The 21,174-nt window shown below is 38.2% G+C and overlaps 3 protein-coding genes across 5 annotated transcripts in view; 2 read left to right on the top strand and 1 right to left on the bottom strand.

Moving 5' to 3' along the window:
* LOC101834176 (protein NPAT) overlaps window positions 1–17,471 on the bottom strand; it is a 40,217-nt gene extending 22,746 nt beyond the window's left edge. For all 3 annotated transcript variants that reach the window (XM_013112966.3, XM_005069539.4, XM_040729829.1), the window contains exons 1-7: window positions 17,259–17,471; window positions 8,201–8,319; window positions 6,061–6,121; window positions 5,023–5,095; window positions 2,555–2,595; window positions 1,761–1,985; window positions 610–697 (exon numbers count right to left, since the gene is read on the bottom strand). In XM_013112966.3, coding sequence (XP_012968420.1) covers window positions 610–697; window positions 1,761–1,985; window positions 2,555–2,595; window positions 5,023–5,095; window positions 6,061–6,121; window positions 8,201–8,319; window positions 17,259–17,295 — 644 coding nt within the window. In that variant the 5' untranslated portion in view covers window positions 17,296–17,471. The remainder of the gene's footprint in view (window positions 1–609; window positions 698–1,760; window positions 1,986–2,554; window positions 2,596–5,022; window positions 5,096–6,060; window positions 6,122–8,200; window positions 8,320–17,258) is intronic.
* On the top strand, window positions 10,914–14,471 carry LOC101833922 (40S ribosomal protein S27-like). Its single transcript, XM_040729838.1, has one exon. It carries the CDS (start codon window positions 11,503–11,505, stop codon window positions 11,755–11,757), a length of 255 nt encoding a protein of 84 aa, XP_040585772.1. The 5' UTR covers window positions 10,914–11,502; the 3' UTR covers window positions 11,758–14,471.
* Window positions 17,472–17,649: 178 nt separating the features above from the next.
* The window catches only part of Atm (ATM serine/threonine kinase), a 117,324-nt gene continuing 113,799 nt past the window's right edge, over window positions 17,650–21,174 (top strand). Inside the window, exons 1-3 of the mRNA XM_040729828.1 lie at window positions 17,650–17,881; window positions 20,315–20,416; window positions 20,883–20,995. Coding sequence (XP_040585762.1) covers window positions 20,345–20,416; window positions 20,883–20,995 — 185 coding nt within the window. The 5' untranslated portion in view covers window positions 17,650–17,881; window positions 20,315–20,344. The remainder of the gene's footprint in view (window positions 17,882–20,314; window positions 20,417–20,882; window positions 20,996–21,174) is intronic.

Here is a 21,174-nt window from a genome sequence, read left to right as displayed (position 1 = left end):
CCCAGCACTCGGGAGGCAGAGGCAGGTGGATCTCTGTGAGTTCGAGACCAGCCTGGTCTACAAGAGCGAGTTCCAGGACAGCCTCCAAAGCCACAGAGAAACCCTGTCTTGAAAAACCAAAAAAAAAAAAAAAAAAAAAAAACCAAAAAAAACCAAAAACAACAACAACAAAAAAAAACAAAAAGAAAAAGAAAATAAGCTGGAGTAAGAATTTTTCCAGAAAATACACCTTGAAACATGCTGTTGACTTAACTTGATGTGTTCTTGTAGATCATAAACAAGCCTGAAAACATGCTGTCATGATTTAAAACTTCACATGTTCTTCTGTACCATAAAACTAACATTATTTATATTCATTTAAGAAAACACCCTAAAATTATGCATTATTCTGCACATCACTACAAAAAGTTTGTGAATAGTAAGAAACACACAATCGATTAAAGGACACAACTGGAAGTCAGAATGTTGGAAAAAATGTGTTTTTGGAATGAATATAATAACAGTTCCAAGAACTTAATCTACTTTATTGATAGTGTAAATACTTGCTAAATTCTTTTTTGTCTGTTTTAAATGGCTACTGGCAATGTGTCATGTATAAAAAGTAATTACCTTTTACATCTACCAGGAGACATTAAACTGGTCTGAGTTTTCTTTTCCTGAGGACCAGGAATGATACTTAAAGACTCTGCAGCTGTATCTTTAAGAAAACACAATAAGTCAAAGAAACACACATTTTGTAAACTTGTAATGGCATAAGAAACATTAGATATCAATTATTATTGAATATTAAAATGTAACAATTAGTAAGAACTACTATGAACAAGGCACTGTACAAGATAGTAAGACAATGCAATACAGTCCCTACACCTTTACAGTTTTACATTTAACAAAATACAAAAGAAATACAACATGAAGAAAACAAGTATAAAAAAGTATCAAAGGACTGCTCCTAGTGTAAAACATGATTTGGAGAAAGAAATGAACAATCTTTTCTTTTCTTTTTTTTTTTTTGAGACAGGGTTTCTCTGTACAGCCCCATCTGTCTTGGGATTCACTAGATAGACCAGGCTGGCCTTGAACTCAGAGATCTGCCTACCAATGTCTCCCCAGTGTAATCTTAATTGGTGGCAATAATATTCCTTCTCTGGACTAAGAGATGAGTCCTGAATTTGAATCCCAAAGAATTTATTAACTTGCTTGCCATTTCTTGCTATCCTTTTTTCACTTCAATAAATATGTATATAACAAGAATGATCTAGAGTAGAACTGAAACTCAGCTGAGAATATACAAAATATTCAATACATAAATACAGTGGTATATTGGGAAGATGTTTCAGGAGGACAGACTGATATTCAAGGTAAAGAGATGGCAAAATATAATGTATATTTCTATTTAAAAACATAATCAGGTCTTCCCTATTACTACCCTCAAATTAAGAATCTGACGGACTTCAGTTTGAATAGGAAGATTTCGGCTACAATGATGCCTAGATTTTAACTAAGTCAAGATGTTTTTATTTGAGGCATGTAGCAGAGGATGCCCTTGATTTTCTGATCATTCTCAGTGCTGGGATTACAGGTGAGCCAGTTTTATGCAGCAGTGGGATGAAACCCAGAGTTCCATGCTTACAATCTTGTTGCTGAACTACCTGAAGTCTGTTCCCTCTATAAGTTCTTTCATCTCTCTCTTAGGCCATGATTCTGTATTATAAATATAAGGCATTGTACTTGGATTAACAGAATTTAAGAATAAAACTTACTAGTTACAGCATTTTGTGACTGTGACTGGTTGACTACTACAATATTTGACCTCACTGGAGCTGAAATTTGGTCAGTTGGTTTAACAGCTTGTGTGGCTACCAAAGGAGAAGCGGTAAACTGTCCTGAACCATAAGGTAAAACCATTAACTCTGAATTGACGGGAGCTGCCTGAGATGCAAGCCATCTCTGTCGTTTGATTTCTGCAATTCCGTTTCTTGTTCGGGCTGAAACACATGGGCATTACATAATTAATATCACAGGCATTTCAGAATCTTATTGTCGACCTATACACTATACAACATGTTAGGTCTATAGTTACAAGTCTTAAAACAACATAGAATAATTTTATGCAACAATTTCAAGTGAAACAAACTAAATTAAGTACAGTATACTTCACAAATCCCAAAGTATACTATTCTGCAGTAATCCATACTGATGTTTCCCCCAAATTAAGATATTAAAAATTACAGATTTCTTAAGGATGCCACTACTTGACACAAAAAGTAATAGGATATATTTTATATGTATATATACACAAAAATTGCATATATGCATATACATATGGTTTTAATTTTGCTGTAAGTTGCTGGGATCAAACTCAAGACCCTATACATGCACTACCAGTAACCTATACCTCAACTCCCCTCAAGTATGATACATGAAAATATCTAATGATTATACTTAAAGTAATTTAAAAAAGAACATAGATCTAGCACAGATATGCTGTTAGTTAAAATGCTCATGAGACAGAGTGTGAAGTAATGTTGAACCTTGCTGAAAGTTAAATACCAACCTCTCTGATGGGCAGCAAACCCTGGAGAACTTTGCATGTTCCTAACAAATAAAACAAAGTAGTTACTCTTTAAGTATTTTGTTTTAGATGATATATATTCTGACATTGTTATGGTCAGAACTGAAGTAAGTTATGAGTTCAAAGGTGATTTCCCTAAGAAAAAGAGTCTATATATCTTTTGGGGTATCCAATTGTGATTTGTTTTAGAAGAAAAACAGAATATAAGCACTCATATAACATAATTTTGGTGATCTAATTTCTACCCAATTAATAATTATACACTGGAGTGCTCTAACTTAAGGTATACCTTGACCTGACTTTAGGAACTTGATATGTTTAAGTAAGTAAGCTATATGTAAATAGTATTATCAATTCAATTCCTACAAAGAAATCCTGATTCATATACATCAATACTTTAGAACTGCAGAGTTCAAGGACACCCTGCTATCACATTTGACTATGAAGTTTTTTTGTTGAACCTCCATATATATAGAAACATAAAATATGCATAGTATAAAGTAATTTTTTAAAAGTTTTTTTTTATATTCATGTATTTTATGTATGAGTGCTGTATCTACATGCCAGAAGAGGGCATCAGATTCCATTATGTATGGTTGTGAGCCACCATGTAGGAACTGAACTCAGGACCTCTGTAAGGGCAGCTAGTGCTTTTAACTACAGAGCCATCTCTCCAGGTCCTAAAAATAATTTTTTACTGTGAATTGTAATTACCCACTAACATTTGGTAAGCAATCATAAACACTGTGTTCTTGTCCCATGAAATCTGTCAATTGTATCAACAAGACCCACAAAACTTAGGAAACTGAACAAAGGTTTTTAGTAACATAAAACTTTTGAGAAAACCTGAACCTGTGTAAAAGGAATCTTACTGCTATGTAATAGCTTACCAAAACTACCCAACAACAACAACAGCAACAACAAAAACCCTCAGAATTCAACCATTTTAAGAAACTGAATTGTAAAAGCGATTTTTTGGTATGCATGTGCAATATATGTATTTGGTGGTATAGATATAAGTGTATGTACATGTGTGGTATGTTTAGTGTATGAAGGACAGAGGTAATGTCCTTATTTTTTCTTTAATATTTTATTTATTTATTGTGTATACAGCCTTCTGCCTGCATCCAGCAGAGGGCACCAGATCTCATTCAAGGTGGTTGTAAGCCACCATGTGGTTTTCGGGAATTGAACTCAGGACCTCTGGAAGAACAGTCAGTGCTCTTAACCGCTGAGCCATCTCTCCAGCCCAGAGGTAATGCTCTAATTAGGCCATCTTTCCTTTATTCCTCACTACCTTTTGTTGAGACAGGATCTTTCACTGAACCTGAATTTCATCAACGTGGCTAGGCTGGCTGGCTGGCCGGCCGGCCGGCTGATGACCTTCAGGTTTCCCGGTGTTTCTCTCCCCTACCAACTAGTGCTGGAGTGATAGACGAGCACCAGTATGTACTGCTTTTTACATGGGTTCGAGTCAAATTCACGTCCTCATGCTTGTGCAGCAGACACAATCACTCACTGAATCGTCTCTCCAGACACTACCAAAATCTTTTGAAGATTATTTCCAACGGCAGAAAAATGAGTTAGGGAGAGAAATATAAAGAGAAAACTACCAAACAAGATGTGGGATGAAAGCATTTGGAGTCATTTGCCTAACAAGAGGATAAAAATGAGGCCTCTGCGAGATTAGATGGAATATTCATTTGTAGTTTTGAGAGGAAGGGTTTTTCATGAGATTCTACCATCACATAAAAGATGCCAAAACATTGATAACAGTATATCTGGTATACTTCCAAGGATGCTAAAACTGGCATTCCAAGGTTATGAACAAGGTAGATGGCAGTCATGTTTTCTACCATGAGAATACTAAGAGTAGAAAATACTAAAAATACTGAAAGAAAATTCCAGAAGGAAAGAATTAATTGGGTATGAAGTCAATAATTCTCTCAATATGTAAGAAGAAACGGTTGTCTAAAAAATTTTCTATCTTGGGCTGGAGAGATGCCTCAGCGGTTAAGAGCAGTAACTACTCTTCCAAAAGTTCTGAGTTCAATTTCCAACAACCATGTGGCGACTCACAACCACCTATAATGAGATCTGGTGCCATCTTCTGGTCTGCAGGCATACATGCAGACAGATCATGGCACACATAATAAACAAATAAATCTTAATAAAAAATTTTTATCTTGGTCTAAACTTTCTAAGTTGCTATGCAAAGTTGAGAATGTCATTAAATTTCTGTATATTACAATTTCCTCATTTGGATAAAACCTATTAAAAGTACACAATTTGTTTCCAATCATCTCTAATAAAGGCAAAGAACCTTCACCACCCTCTAGGAAACCTTCAAAATTAGAAAGATGTTAGATATGCATATTATAAATATCTTAAATTCCATAGTCAGAGTGTGTTTGCATTCTTAAATCAGCACATTTTAATGAGCATAGTACCTGATTTGAGAAAGTGTGTGGTCTAGCTTCTTCCACAGAGATGACATTATTGTTGGGACCTCATTTGATGTTTCTAAATTGTAAGAGGAAATAAACTCAGTTTTCAAAAGTTCACTTTTCAATTTGAACAAAGACATAGATTATAGAAAAACAAAAACTTTGTCTCCAAATTGTTGAAGTTACACTGGAAACTGAGAAGTAAGCCTATTTGTAACAGACTGCTGAAGTTACACTGGAAACTGAGAGGCCTATTTGTAACAGTGTGCAAATGTGTAATGAGGTGGCTTTAATTTCTTTAACCAATCAAAAGCAATACAAGTAAAAAAGTGTACCTAAACAACCTAGAAGGCTAATAACTTTATATCTTCTTTGTATTAGAGAAAGGCAAACTATAATTATCAGAAAGGTAATACAAACTCCTATGTGCAAATTTAATCCTTGATATCCTTATTAAAAGCAACTGTAAGCAATACTTCTTAATGAGTTAAAGACTAAGTGAGATACAATATGAAGCACTTAACTAACATGATGCTTACACACCCAGGCATTAGTAAAGGAAAAACTACTTCTCCTGTGTCTATTACCTTATTATAATTAATCTAACAGTAATAGTTTTGATATTATAGGAGCAATGTCAAGAAAATAACCACTAATTCTCCTTCAAATCCTCAGAAATTTAAACAATTATTATTTTATGTTCTGTTAAGTATGAGTCAATTTTCTAAATCCTGTGCCTAGTCTCTTATTACACATAAGTCAAAATTAAATTGTCAGTTCAAAATATTTTAGCAAATAACAATGGTTGTTCATCAGCATAAATAACCTAGAGTTAATTTCATTTTAAAATATGAGTTTTGGCTTCTGCCTGTTAGTTAACATTTGGAATATTAGAATGTTTTACTCAATATAAGCAAAATTGAATTCTAAGCAAAACTGACTGCTGTTTCCCAGTAAAATATTTCTTATCAGAATAAGATTAAGCTTTTTCAAGACTTTTCATGAGACTATGTCTTAAAGCAATGATATCCAATTTCTTACCTTTTGCTTTCATGGCTACATATTCGTTTAAAATTGTTGTCAAGTTTTTTCCAAATAAGGACTGAAAAGCAAAAGACCAAACATTATCTAAACCATACAATTTATCACTCTCAGACAATAAAAGCCAATGAAAGATCTAGACTTTGAAATTCAGTGAGGAAAGGGTAGGGAAGCAGCTCACCAACATCCACAAAAGGTATGTGTAACACACCTGACAAAGAAAATGTCTGCCTGAACTGGGACTACATGAGTTCTTATTATGTAAAAAAAAAAAAACATGGTCATAAAAAGCAGGTTTCAGTCAGGAGGTAGATACTGTTTAAAAACAAAACAATAAAGGCCCTAATAAGGGTCTAATCTGCCTTGGCTAACTTGAAAGCCATGTAAAAATGAACCCTTAAAAATAAGTGTATATAAGCCGGGTGTTGGTGGCGCACACCTTTAATCCCAGCACTTGGGAGGCAGAGGCAGGTGGATCTCTGTGAGTTCGAGGCCAGCCTGGTCTACAAGAGCTAGTTCCAGGACAGCCTCCAAAGCCACAGAGAAACCCTGTCTCGAAAAACCAAAAAAAAAAAAAAAAAAAAAAAAAAAAGTGTATGAGGTGTATATGAGATATCCTTCCTAAGGAGCAATATTTCCCTAGTCTTACTACTACAATGCAAAGGTAGTTTGTTATAATAATATGATCACATACTTGAGATTATAAAGGAACAAGTATTTTAGAACCAAGAGGTCTGACTTCAAACAACTTAATAAATGTGACAAATCCTTTAAATACCTAAAATTACTGTAGACATACTAGTATAAATTTTTTACACTGGGTAATACTGAAGACATATATACCAAGGAAGATGTCTGTCAGACAAGGGCAGTTAGGTCCCCTCTCCCTCTCAACTTTCAGCACTAGGTTTATTTTTTTGGTAACAGGGTTTTACCATAAACCCCAGGCTGGTCTTGGCTTCCTGCATGCTGGGATTAAAGGCGTATGGTATAGTCTTGTCTTTCTAAGTACTTGGGAGGGTAAAGCAGAAGGACTGTCTGTATTCAAGTTCTGTCTGAGCTACAGAGATGGTTCAAGACCAGCTCAGGTGAGTTAGGGAGATTCCAACTCAAAAAAGTAAAAATGAAACTGGTATTAGCTAAAAAGAGAGAGTGCTTAACCACCACAAAACTTGAGAAGGCAGGAGATTTGCCTAATAATCACTCCCCAGTTTTTTTTTTTTTTTTGTTCTTTCTAATAATGAACTGAACTTTCTGCATGCAATTTAACTTTCTGGAGAGATGGTACAGAGGGTATACCACCCTTTCAGAGGTCGAAGTTCAGTTCCCAACACCCATACTAGACAACAACTACCTGTAACTCGAACTCCAGGGGATCCAATGCCCTTTCTGGCCTCTGAGAGTTCCTGCATTCATGCCTGTATGTTCTCACACAGACATACACATAAGTGAAAAAAAAATTAAAAAGCCATTAGACATGGGTGCTGGGTATGAAATGGGGTCTTTTGGAAGAGCAGCAGGTGCTTGATCTATCTCTCCTATTTCTCCAATTCGTTCAAATTTTCAGGATTGTTTGGGGTATTTTAATCCCTTTTCTATGTGAAAATTAGAATACCCCAAACAACTCACTAAGGAGCCATCCTTAACATACAACTACAAGCACCGTGTGAAATCATGTAATTCTAGAATATTCCTTTTATATATATGGGGAGTTACAAGAGGTGACAATAAAATACAAAAAATACTTTTGTTTCTGGATAACGTCTTGCTGTGTAGCCCAGGTAGGCCTAAAAGTAACAACTGTCTTTCATCAGCCTTCCAAAGCCTGCATTATAGATGTATAGCACCTGGCTAAATCTCTGTGCTTCAGTTATGTGAATAGGCAGTGATAAACCATGTAGTTATCTGCCAAAGTTGACTTGGTTGATGAGCGACAAGGGTCTTGCTATGTTGCCTAGGCTGTCCCTAAACGCACAGGTTCAAGTGATTCTGTGATTATTATCCTAAGTTCCCAAGCAGAAGGGAAGACAGACACATAGCACAGTGCCTCACATCATTAATAAGTTCATTTTCAGGCTCTGCTTTACAGTCCTCTGTGTTGGTTAGTAAATGAACATCCTATAAGGAATAAGTGACTCACCAGTAAGCAGGCTGGGATGAAACCTTCATCAGTACAGTGCTCTGCATATTCTTTTAAATTTGAGCTTTCCAAAATAAAGGTCTGGCAAGTAGATGTGAGGTTTTCTTGTTGTAAGTAACCTAAATGAAGAATAGATGTTTCAATACTTCAGTAAATTCTGTACTTTTGATAAGTGGCTTTTTAAAATGTTGGAGCATGGCTGGAGAGATGGCTCAGAGGTTAAAAGCACTGGCCATTCTTCCAGAGGTTCTGAACTCAATTCCTGGCAACCATATGGTGGTTCACAACCATCTGCAATGAGATCTGGTGCCCTCTAGTCTGCAGATATGCATGCATGTAGAACACTATATACATAGTAATAAATAAATCTTTTTTAAAAAATGCTATAGCACATAGAAAAACTGTAAACAGAGCCTCAGGCAAAACATGTTGGTGTTTTACAACCTTTCATTAGGTTGTGCTGCAGTATGTAGCAGGATGACTATAATCAGCAGTTCCTCTACAGGATCCATTCTAGTTAAGCTTCTTAAAAAGATATTTGACAAAGTGTAATTACTGCACAATAAATTTAGAAAAACCCAACAAGGAAATAGTAAGTGCAGTCCACTACTCCATGACTTCCGTAATAACTAGGTGAGGAGATGGCATATATCCACTTCTTGGATTACTGAAAAGCTACATTCTCTCAGTATCACTTGTGTGTTTGACTACCCACTTCATGATTTAACAAAGTGAAGAGCTATCTATGTACATTGTGTTAAAAGTCAGAAGAAAAATCTAACTTTCAATTTATATACAATTGTATATAAATTGTATTAATTTCAACAAGAACATCAACTTTAGCAAGTGAATACTAAGGTTGTTAACCACTTGACTCTATATTAAAGTTATGAAGGAAAGACTAGTCTCTCTCCTTTAAGAAACAGGGTTTCTCTGTGTTGTCCTTGCTCTGCAGACCTCAACTCACAGAGATCTGCCTGCCTCTGCCTTCCAAGTGCTGGGATTAAAGGCATGTGCCACCACTGCCTGGCAAGAACAGTCAGTCTTTTAACTCACTCTGGAACAAATAGATACCTGAGGGGGGAGGGGCTGGTTTCCCAAAAGCCAAAAAACAAAACTTAATTGCAAAGGCTAAGGCTATAAAATATTTAGAAAAACAAAAAACAACAACAAAAAGATAAACTTTTGGCCTTGGATTGAGCAATGATATCCTAGGTAAAACATTTGAAACACAAGCAATCAAAGAAAAAGCTTAGCAGATTATCAACATTTCAATTCCTATGTTATTAAGGACACCATCAGCAAAGTAAAATTAATTTAAAAATGGAAGAAAATATTTGCAAATCATGTATTTGGTAGATACTAGAAAGCAAACTATATAGAGAACTTGAAAGGGACAACAATAAAAAGATAATCTAAGAAATAAGCAACATATGGCTAATACAACAAACTCATGGAAAGGTATTCAACTTTACTAGTCATCAAGAAAATTAAAATGAAAATCTTTATTTCAATTAATATGCACTGGAACAGAAGTCCTTATGACCTGAATCACCCTTGAAACCATGCCAAATGAAGTCAGGCATAAAACTCACAAATATTTCAATTATATGTGATGTCCAGAAACAGCAAATGCATATATTCAAAAAAGTAGGTAACTGGTTGTTGGAGGATGGGGAAGTTGACAGTGCCTGTGATCAGTATGTATTTCCTGTTAGAGATGTGCAAACGTTTTGGAATTAATGGTATTGTTGCTTATTAGGAATATCATAAACCCCCCAATATTTCTATGTTAATTATACACCGCCATGAAAAAACCTAATTGTTAATTCCTAACATACTGTATGAAGCTATACTCATTGCATCCTAATTTCATTTTAACTCTGTCTTACCATTCCATCTCTTCAAACATATTAATCTTATAAAAGTTCCACAAATAACAACACTCTTATTTTAAAGCCAATGTATATTGTACTGTTTGTTTGGGTAGCTTATCTTGCCTGAGCCTAAGCAAATTTCAACTCATTCTTTGGTGTTTAAAATGGTTTTGAATTCCTCAGAAAACAAATAAATATATATATATTTATATGTGTATATGTATACACACACACCATATTCCCTTTGCCTATACTTGTCTTTTGTAATAACTGTACATAATCCCTTATATTATTTACCCTAAGTATATTTATCTCTATGCTGGTAAAATATAGCAATCAAAAAACATTTTTATTAGCTTTAATAAATGATTTCTAAAGTCTCTTCCTATTTTAAAATTTTAAGACTTTCTCCACTTGGAAATGTATATATATTAACAAAACAAACAAAAACAAACCAGGGGCTTGGAGAGGTAGTTCAGAGCATATCCTGCTCTTCCAGAGGACTGCGTTTAGTTCTTCATTTTTATTCCATCTAATATTTATTTTTTTATTTTTTGGTTTTTCGAGACAGGGTTTCTCTGTATTGTTTTTTGGAGGCTGTCCTGGAACTTACTCTGTAGACCAGGCTGGCCTCAAACTCACAGAGATCCGCCTGCCTCTGCCTCCCGAGTGCTGGGATTAAAGGCGTGCGCCACCAACGCCCGACTCCATCTAATATTTATTTATTTTTACTTCATGTACATTGGTGCTTTGCCTGTATGTTTGTGTGAGGGTGTTGGATCCTCTGGAAGTAGAATTACAGACGGTTGTGAGCTGCCATGTGGGTGCTAGGAATTGAATCCGGTAGCCCTGGAAGAACAGCCACCAAGTGCTCTTAACTGCTGTGCTATCTCTTCGGCTCTGGGTTGAATTCTTAGCACCCACACTGTGGCTTTCAACCATCTGTAACTCCAGTTCCCAAATCCTTCTTCTGATCACCTATACTGCAGGAATGTAGTACAGACATATACTAGGCAAATCAGTCAAAAAAACAAAAACAATAAAAAACCTAACCCTTGATGAGATGGCCTACAAAGCCATTACATGTGAGTTCTAAAAAGAGAAGAACAAGGAAAAGGTCATCTCATTTTAGGCACTGCTCTGATTTGGGAATCAAGTCACCATTTTCTTCTTGTATTTAATGAATAGGTTCTCTTCTAACTTACACCTTACACGAAGAAAACATACAAATGTATCTCTTTGGAGCACAAGAAGCATTAAAAAACAAACAAGCAAAAAACTCCAAAAACTAAGCAACTAAAAAACTATTTCAGATATCCCTACTTTAAAATTGCTATCATTGAAGATCAAACTGCAGATGTATAATTACATGAATTAAAACAATAGGTTTGGCCTTTACAGCAGTGACGACCTCCCTACGAGAACATGCCTCTCCCAAAGGATCTTCTTCATCCCTCTGCAGAAGAGGAAAAGAGGAAACACAAGAAAAAGCGCCCGGTGCAGAGCCCCAATTCCTACTTCATGGATGTGAAGTGCCCAGGATGCTATAAAATCACCACGATCTTTAGCCAAGCACAAACAGTAGTCTTGTGTGTTGGCTGCTCCACTGTCCTCTGCCAGCCTATAGGTGGAAAAGCAAGGCTGACAGAAGGATGCTCCTTTAGGAGGAAGCAGCACTGAAAAGTACCTGATTCAAGATGAGTGGGAACCATCTCAATAAACACATTTTGGATATAAAAAAACAATAGGTCTGACCTAACAAAATAGCTCAGCTGTAAAGGAGTATTTGGTTTGAACCATGGGATCCACAGTGGAAGGAGGCAGCTGACTCCTCAAAGTTACTTTTGACCTCTGCACATGTGCACAGCACAGCCTCTCTGCTGTCACATCTTCTGCCTTTATCTCTCTCAAAAAAATCATAAAATTCAACAAAAAAATAAAAAGCTTTTTCCTGTTCGTTAAATATAATCATGGAAAAAAAATACCTCAGCTGGTATTCCCAAAGTATTATTTGTAACAAGTGAGGTGCCACTAGGATTTGTGAATACAAATTTAAAACATGTGGAAACCACTGGAATCACCTTGGAATCAGGGCAGCTGGAACTGTTTCTTCAGGTTTTGGATTTGGATTAGATCCACCAAATAATTTTTTTATAGTAGAGAGTTCTAAAGTCATTAATCACCTAGATGTATTTATTCAGTTACTCAAGACTTGTGATAGGTGGACGTTGTGGAACAGGATTCCTCCAAGATTTTCCTTTCTGGAGAATATATATTCCTAAAAAGCAGAAATTGCTTGAGGGAAATCGGAAAATTTCGTTTTAGGCAATACAAGAGATGTACATCTAATATAAAAAGATGCCCAGTTTATTTGTGAAATTAAAACTATATGTGACAAGGGTGGTTAGAAAAGTTCACAATGACTCCTTACAGGGTATGGCAGTGGAATGTAGGTTGAACAGCAATGCCCTACACAGCAAGAAATGTAGTTAATTTCTTCCACACCAAGAAAGAAATAGGATCAATTATGCTAGCATACCTTGGGGAAAGGATATCAGATATGATAGCTCATGACACATTCATTTTAAGTCAGTACATGCTTACATATCATGTTTGAAAAAAGGCTCTGTGAAAATGCTGTATTACTTCTATTTGTTATAGAAATGTTCAAGATATAGCCACCCAGAAATATCTGCGACACATTATGTTCTACTCTTAAAAAATATGCTTTGATAAAATTTGAGCTTTCATTTTTGGTTAAATTTGGCAAGTTCTGCTTCACTTTGCCTTAAGAGTTCAAAAACAATGTAGGAAATACTTGAAAATATTCAACAATGTCATTGGTTTATATGATTAACTGGCAGGCTACAAAAACGCCCACTCACTATCATTAACCATCTGACCATAACCAATTATCAATCACATGACATATAAAATCTTAACTTTATCAAGGTTGCTTAAATTTTAGAAACAGGAATTCCAAGAGCTTGGCCTTTTTAGGGAAAGATAAAAGGAGCCCAAAGAAAGCAAGAACTAAAACTCCGTTTATGTAAATATCTCCCTCCCTTGATTCCCCAGGAATACTGGTGGCTTAATGTTCATGAAAAAAAAAATATATATATATATAAATTCTTAGAAAGACATCTACAAATATAAAATGTAATACATCTACAAATATAAAATGTATGGCTTCAGACCACAAATTATGATTTACAAGTAGTAAGAAGACAGAATTCACTAGCAGGCATGAAAAAATTATTCAAAGCCTCAAGGTATAGATATGCCCTGATATGGTTGGGAAATCCAAATGCACACACATATATCCATATATATGTATATGGACAATGTATATGTAGGAATTTATTTGGGTATCTTGCCTAGTATGGATGCAGAATAAAAGATAATAATAGTAAGATTTAACAGAAAGACAAAATGGCTAAGAATCATGAAAATCTTGACTGTCTCATCAGGCAAAGGTGTGATTTACTTTTCCAGAGGACCCAAGCTTGATTCCTAGCACCCACTTCACGTGGCTTAAAACTGCCTGCAAATTCAACTTCAAGGGGATCTACTATCTCTGGCCACATACCCAAAATATGGAGTGAGTGAATACAGGTATTATTCAAGATATAAAATGATCACAATTCCATTCTGGTGACTTCTTACTAAATGTCTCTAATACAAAAGTAAATAAAAGCAATGGCTCTTGATCTCTTAAGAATATGTCAGTCCTGGGTCCTGTTTGCTCTCAAACCAATTCTTCATTTTCCAGGACTCTTCATGATAGGAAACCAGACTTCAAACAGGCAAAGCTACCCCGCTCACCTGTCAGCTAACTTCTGGCTAAGTTTGCTAAAATGGCAAGCACTTGTTCAGGTTGGAATTCAAGAGGAAGAAGCCATATTCCCTGATTGTCTCAAGAATCTTTTCTCTGCCTATAGCTCCCTTATCAGACAAGTCTTAGTTTCATCTTCCCAAACAGTAGCCTCTGGGTTGCTTTATATTGCCTTTTCTCCTGGACTAACATGGTTTCCTGCTGTGCTAACTAACCTATAAATTGCCTCTCCAAAGCTGTTCAGCTTCTTAGCTTTTGTATTACTGGTATAACCAATTCCCTTATTAAATCCTACCACATTAAACATACAACTTAGTTTCTGGTTTCTTTTCTGAATGGGTGCCAACTCATAAAGAAAGTAGCCTACTTAAGAAATTCAAGAAAATCTGAACCCTTCAACCAGAAAGTACTTTTACACACAGAACTTTTTATCATTTTGGAGGTTCTTGAAGCTTGACTACAATATAAAAAATATTGAATGAGAAAGTTTCAGTTTAGGAAGAAGGAAAAATTTTAGAAGTGGATGGTAAGGATGGTTGCAGAACAATGGGATGTAACTAATACTACTATAAAATTACTATTAAAAATTGCTAAAATGACCAATTTTGTCATGTGTTCCTTACAAACAACAAACGAACAAACAAAAACCCCTTTGTCCACCAACACAGCTACTTTAATAGGATACTGGAGAAATTATCAACTGTAGCTATAGGAAGAACTTTCTGCTATCACATTTGACTTGAACCTTTATTAGGAACACAAAGGAAAAAGGAATACACAATATTCGAAGAAACTTAGTTTGGTCTGATACAGCTTTTTGAAAATAGAGAGGACTGGCCTGGGCAGAAAGACAAGCAGAATCAGCTCTACAGAGCACTTCCCATGACAGGTTAGTAAAAGCCCAAATTGAAGGTCTAGAGGCAGTATGCAACAGTTTGAAGTATCTTGGCCTCTACAATATTTTGAAAAATTCCATTAAGGCAATAGACAGCTGGCTGTGGCTGAGCAGAGAGCAGTGAGATTAAAGAATTAGGGGAAAATGAACTAGTAAAACAGCTAAGTACCAAGTGGTTTTACAAGTAAAGCCATCTTGTAAGTGACAGGATATTGGACAATGCCAGATGGGAGTTCAGAAAAAAAAATGTTTTGGTGTTAAAGAGTTAAAAACAACAGAGTGAATGGTAAGTGAAGAAAAATTACCTTTCTCCTTATGCTTAGAAACTGGCAGCATTTGGAACATGCCAAGCAATAAGCAAACAAAAAACCCCAAGGGATTAAAAAGAGGGGCTAAAGATGGTAAGGGGGTACAACAGAAGAATCCTGATCAAGCAATAAACCTGTTGATGTAAGTCTGCAAATGCACAAAAGATAACTCTCACAGAACTGAGAGTAGTGGGAGGATTTCTTGTTTACCAAAAGTGCTTCAATTCTTAGAATATGTGGTAGGACTTGAATGCTTCAGGAAGATTTGAGACAAGAGTAAACATGTATTGCAAGTACAGTATATAGAAAGAAATCACAATTCCAAAACAAAATGGAAGGCATGCTGGAATTCATGGCACTTAAAATGGAATCTGAATTAACAAAGTTGGTTTTAAGGATGAAAAGCAATGACTTGAGTTTCTAGCCCCCAAGAAAAACAGCTTATTAGTGGGGGAGAAGCATTAATTACTCCAATTAGAAAACCCTGTCATTTCCTTAAGGTTTTCTTAACAAGGCAGGACCTTCCCTTCAGGGGCACACCGACTGTGTAGAGGCACCTCTCCCTTCTTACAGCTGGGAGTGACAGAGGAAAGGAGATCTAAGGGAGAGAGATCATGGTTGCTGGTAAGTATCTCATAAAATCGGAACACAGAGAAACGACTCATAATTATCTACTTCACAATGTTTATATTGCTAAACTCCAGAAACCTTTTTCCCCCTGAGACAGGGTTTCTCTCGGTAGTCCTTACTGTCCTGGAACTCCCTCTGTATAGAAGACTGGACTCGAATTCACAGAGATCAACCTGCCTCTGCCTTCCAAGTGCGCGTGCACCACCATGACTGGAAGGTTGAGAAAAAACTTTTTTAAGATTATGACCACGGAATTTTAGTTGGGTTGCCAGACTGCTAAAAGTCACAATTCCTATCCAAAAATACACACAGAGGAAAAAAGGATATATTAATACTTTTCATCAATTTTCATATGGCCCTAATAAGTTTAAAAATTACACGATAACTCATTTTAAAAGTCACAGATATAAACTTAACTACTGGATTCTAATGAAGCCACACGTATAAACCTAACTACTCAATTCTGTTTAGCCAGGAAAAAAAAATTTGAAATTCAAAACATTAGTTTTAGTGTTTAAGGTTCTCCAAAAAATGGACGGTGAAAGTATTTAGAGGCCCTTAATATTTCCTTCCAAACGTGCTTATCAAGAATTCCATAAAAATTTTAATTCATTTTTTAAATCTTATTCTTGACAGGGCTAGGCACAGAACAAATGTTACCAACGATTGTTGGAAGTAGAGAAGGATTTGCCATACTTTTACCAGTTTCTTCTTGAGATGTCACAAATAATGTTTTAAAGTCACTACCCACTTTTGAGCCTAAGAGGTTCTTGTTCCCAGAAGAACAATTCCTTCTATTCTTTCAGAGGACAAACGACGAAAACTGTCTTTCACATAGACAATATACCCGACGGATCAGTGGTCTACGAACTAGCCCTTTTCAAAAATGGAGGAAAAACTAGGACTAGAACGTGTGCGACCAGAAGGCAGTATTCGTACCCCCCGAAATATTTGCTCAAGAACATGAGAAACTGCCGTTTTATAGAACACAACCGACACTTCAAGCCTCTATGGTAAGGAGTATGGAAACCTTGTGTCCCAAATTCCTAATGCTAACGTCGAGTTATGGATAAGGGCACGGGGAAGTCTTTGCACAAAGCTGGGCGGTCGGGGAAGCCCTTTTCTTTTCCCTTTTCCTTTTTGGGTCCCAGCTCTGACGAGGGAAAGGGTGAGGGGCGCCCAGCCCCGTCCACCACGCAGACGACACTCTTTGAGGGGTCCCAGCGGGCCTGGCTCTGCCTCGGAATCCAGGCCCCAGGTGTTTGACGCCGAGCTTCTCTCCCTTTGGCTGCCCCCTCGTCACGCAGCTTGAGGAGAGGGGCATCCACACACCCAGAGGCTGCAAACGCCCCAAGTCTCCGAGGGACCGGGCATCTCCGCCAGTCTGAACTTGGACCCGAGGGGGCTACCCCCCAAAGCGTCCCCACCCTAAACAACTGCCCCCTCCCCCGCCCCCAGGCTTTCCGTCCTCTCAACCCAGTCGGATCAGCCGCCCTCCCCGGCCGACACTTACCCAACACCAGCCTGGCTACATCCGAGGGTAACAGCATGATCCGAACTGCACAGGGGGCCGCCTGAAGGTACGAGACTCAACTCAAAGCAAACACCGCGACAGCCCCGGCGCCGCCGCATCTCCCGGTTCCAGTGGCGGTACTGAACCCGCGGCAATTTGTCCCGCCTCTTTCGTTACACACCGACCAATCACTTCCGCAGGAGACAGAAAGGCGCCGAAATGAAACCCGCCTCCGTTCTCCTCCGACCTGTCGTCACTTCCGTCCGCGGAGGGGTGGGGCTAGAGAGGACCCCGCGGCCCGGTGTGGGAGTCTCAGCCCCTGGGGCGGAGTCGCCCGCGCGAGGTCGCCAGTCATTGGCGCGCCGCGCGCAGGCGCGTCTCCTCAGCCTGGGGGAATGTTTTGAGGGGAGCGAATGTTTTGAGTTGCAGAGCGCGTGATCGCCGTGCGTGCGCGCACGCCGTAGGGCGACGCAGACTTCTTCCTTCGGGGGAGCCCACGCTGTGCCAACTTGCAGCTCTTGAGCCGGAAGAGGGAAGGCTTGCGTCCACAGGCTGGTGCGTGATCCGCGCACGCGGGAAAAGGAGAAGCGACCTCAGTTTGCATTGGCAGACAAAATGCAACGGTAGGAGCGCGGAACGAACGCCGGGGCTTCTGTGAAGGAAAATTCTCGTCAGACCCCATCTTTTCTCGGCTCCGGAATGGCCCTGGACGCCTCTTACCTCATCTTTCCCGGGCGCCTGTGGTCCTCGCCCTCTCGCTGAGGAGTGGAGTGATCCTGAACCTTCCCTTCTACTCGTCCCTTCCTGTCTGTCTCCCTAAGGGTTCTGATTTATCTAGGCTACTCATTTTTTAAAATCTCATTTTAGCCACAGACCATTTATTTACATTAAACTACAGGCTCGTAAAAACAAAAGTACAGGTTCGTGGTTAAGAGCGTGGACTCGGAAATCAGCTTCAGAGTTGGAATTCCTACTGTTAGTTGTGTGGCATGTGCTGTCTTCTTTAGCAGCCGCGAAGAGTTAACTGCTGCTTCCCCGACTCCGTCCCCACCTGTCACAGATAATTAGCCAGTTTTCAAAGCGATGATGTGATAGAAGAGCACTGTGTTAGCCGAGGAGGCGCTAGTTCTGTGGAAATTGAGCCTGATTTGCTGCTACACTTCGCCGGCTGCAAATTGTTCTGCAAGATGGTAGCGGACCGTTCTGTCAGAAGGAAATGCATGGAAAGGCACAAAGCATGGGAGGTTTCTGAAGCTCCAGAGAGAGTTCTGTTATTGAGTGGTACAGATTCTGAAAGTTTTCAGTGTATTGAAACGGAGGAGAAAAAGAGACCATCCAAATAGATTCGTGAAGTGCTCCTAAGGGAAACTAATAGAATGGCCCTTACTCTGAACATTCGCTCTGTGTGTGTGTGTGTGTGTGTGTGTGTGAGAGAGAGAGAGAGAGAGAGAGGGAGGGAGGGAGGGAGGGAGGGAGGGAGGGAGGGAGGGAGGGAGGGAGGGAGGGAGAGAGAGAGAGAGAGAGAGAGAGAGAGAGAGAGAGAGAGAGAGAGAGAGAGAGAGAGAGAGAGACTCAGTCGAGAAAACAGGTTTGAGGCGTTAACCAATACGCTCCAGGTTGGATAACTGTTAATTGAGTGGTCTTGAGCTGCAAGAGTACAACCTAATTGTAGAGCCCACTCTCTTGCTAGCCATGAATTCACAATCCCACAGTCCTGCCAATGCCTCCCCCAGGCCTGGGAATACAGATGTGTGCTGTCATTCCTGGCTGAGCCCTATAATCGTACTCTACCACTAGCCGAGAATGGCTTGCCAGAGGTGGGGTTATTTCTGGGAAGATGACATATAATTATCATTGTCAATTTTGTAAATACACTGACTTGTTTAAAAGTAAGATTGGATTTATCAATTCAGGGGCTTTTGCTTTTTTTCAGTTGAATGTTGGGATTGAAGCTATGTTATCTTCTTTAGTATCTTAATAGTGTGTTTACTTTATTGCTCTCTTTAGTTGGATAACTTTACCTTTGCCAGTCACCACTATTTCTTTAAAACATGGAACATTTCGTAAATTTGTGCATCATCTCTACACGATTGTTCCTTTACTGTGTGTGTTGTGGAAGCTAGCACAATTCTGACTGTCTTTCAGTTCCTTTAACATGTACTCTTTTTCTATTTTAGGGCCTTTTGGCTTCTCTAGTCTTGTTCCCTAAAATGTTCATTCTTTAGTTCTTCCTGTAATTGACACCACTTGATTCAGCTCTTGACATTATTAACCCTCCTTTGATACATGTTCATGACAGCTTATCTAAAATGATAAACTTGTAATTTTTATTTTGAAACATGAGCTTCTATATAGCAATCTGACATTGATTTCGCATTCAGGGTGACCTTAAACTCTTGATCCTCCTGCCTCTACCGCCTCACTGGTGGGATTACATGCATTCTCCGCAGATGTCTCCAAGAGGGGGTGGCTTGTGTCAGTGTAGTTCATTTATTTTCTTGCTGACCCTAACATATTCTTTTTTTTTTTTTTTTGGTTTTTCGAGACAGAGTTTCTCTGTAGCTTTGGAGGCTGTCCTGGAACTCACTTTGTAGACCAGGCTGACCTCGAGCTCACAGAGATCCGCCTGCCTCTGCCTCCCGAGTGCTGGGATTAAAGGCGTGTGCCACTAACGCCCGGCTGACCCTAACATATTCTTAACCTGAAACACTGTATATGTGAAACAAATATTGTTTGCATTTATCAATGAATGTTTTTCTTCCAGAGATAATATTGAACTATTTCATTTTCTTCAAAATATACTTTATCCTGCTATGCGAAGTACACATTTCAAAATTAAAGCATAATTTTGATAAATTGTAAGATAATGTCTCATAGAAATGTTTAGAAAAATTGTGTCTTTGATCACAGTGTGCCTCTGGATGTACTGTTAGGTTTAAATATAGAGTAACTGTACTCTAAAAGAATTACACATAGGTTTATAGTATAGCCAGTCCTCAGCACCAGAATACCCCAAATAAGTGAAATTAATTGCATATATTTATTTTTATTTACAGGTGAGAATGTATGTTCTGAAATCTTAAACCATGAGTCTGGCACTTAACGATCTGCTCATTTGCTGCCGGCAATTAGAACATGACAGAGCTACAGAAAGAAGGGTACTAAATTATTTGAAGTTGGTTTTTTTTAATTATTTATTTATTATGCATACAGTTTTTATTTATTGCGCATACAGCCTTTTGTCTGCAGGCCAGCAGAGGGCACCAGATATCATTCAAGGTGGTTGTAAGCCACCATGTGGGTGCCGGGTATTGAACTCAGGACCTCTGGAAGAACAGTCAGTGCTCTTAACCGCTGAGCCATCTCTCCAGCCCTGAAGTTGTTTTCTTTTTTTTTTTTTTTTTTTTTGGTTTTTACGAGACAGGGTTTCTCTGTATTGTTTCGGAGGCTATCGGTCCAGCCTGGCCTCGAACGCACAGAGATCCGCCTGCCTCTGCCTCCCGAGTGCTGGGATTAAAGGTGTGCGCCACCACTGCCCGGCCTGAAGTTGTTTTCTTGAAGCAGATGTGTGATAGGTGATGTAGTATGTAATTATTATTATGTTCTTTTTTTTTTTTTCTTCAGAAAGAAGTGGAGAGATTTAAGCGTCTGATTCAGGACCCTGAAACAGTTCAACATCTAGATAGGCATTCAGATTCAAAACAACAAAAATATTTGAATTGGGATGCTGTTTTCAGGTATTCCTCTTTGAATTTGTTTTACTTTCTTTTCCCATTTTGTGATACTGTTTTATTGTTTGATTTTTTTTTTTGTTCACTGTATATCATTGTATATTATATCTAAAAGATAGTTTAAAAACTAATACAGGATACTGGAAGTTTTAAGTCATTTCTTCAACAAAATGCTTTAGACATAT

This window comes from Mesocricetus auratus, unplaced genomic scaffold, assembly GCF_017639785.1.
Source record: "Mesocricetus auratus isolate SY011 unplaced genomic scaffold, BCM_Maur_2.0 Super-Scaffold_100022, whole genome shotgun sequence".
NCBI classification, from domain to species: Eukaryota; Metazoa; Chordata; class Mammalia; order Rodentia; family Cricetidae; genus Mesocricetus; species Mesocricetus auratus.
Note: the sequence above shows the minus strand (reverse complement) of the source record. Positions and strands in the feature narration are given on the sequence as shown.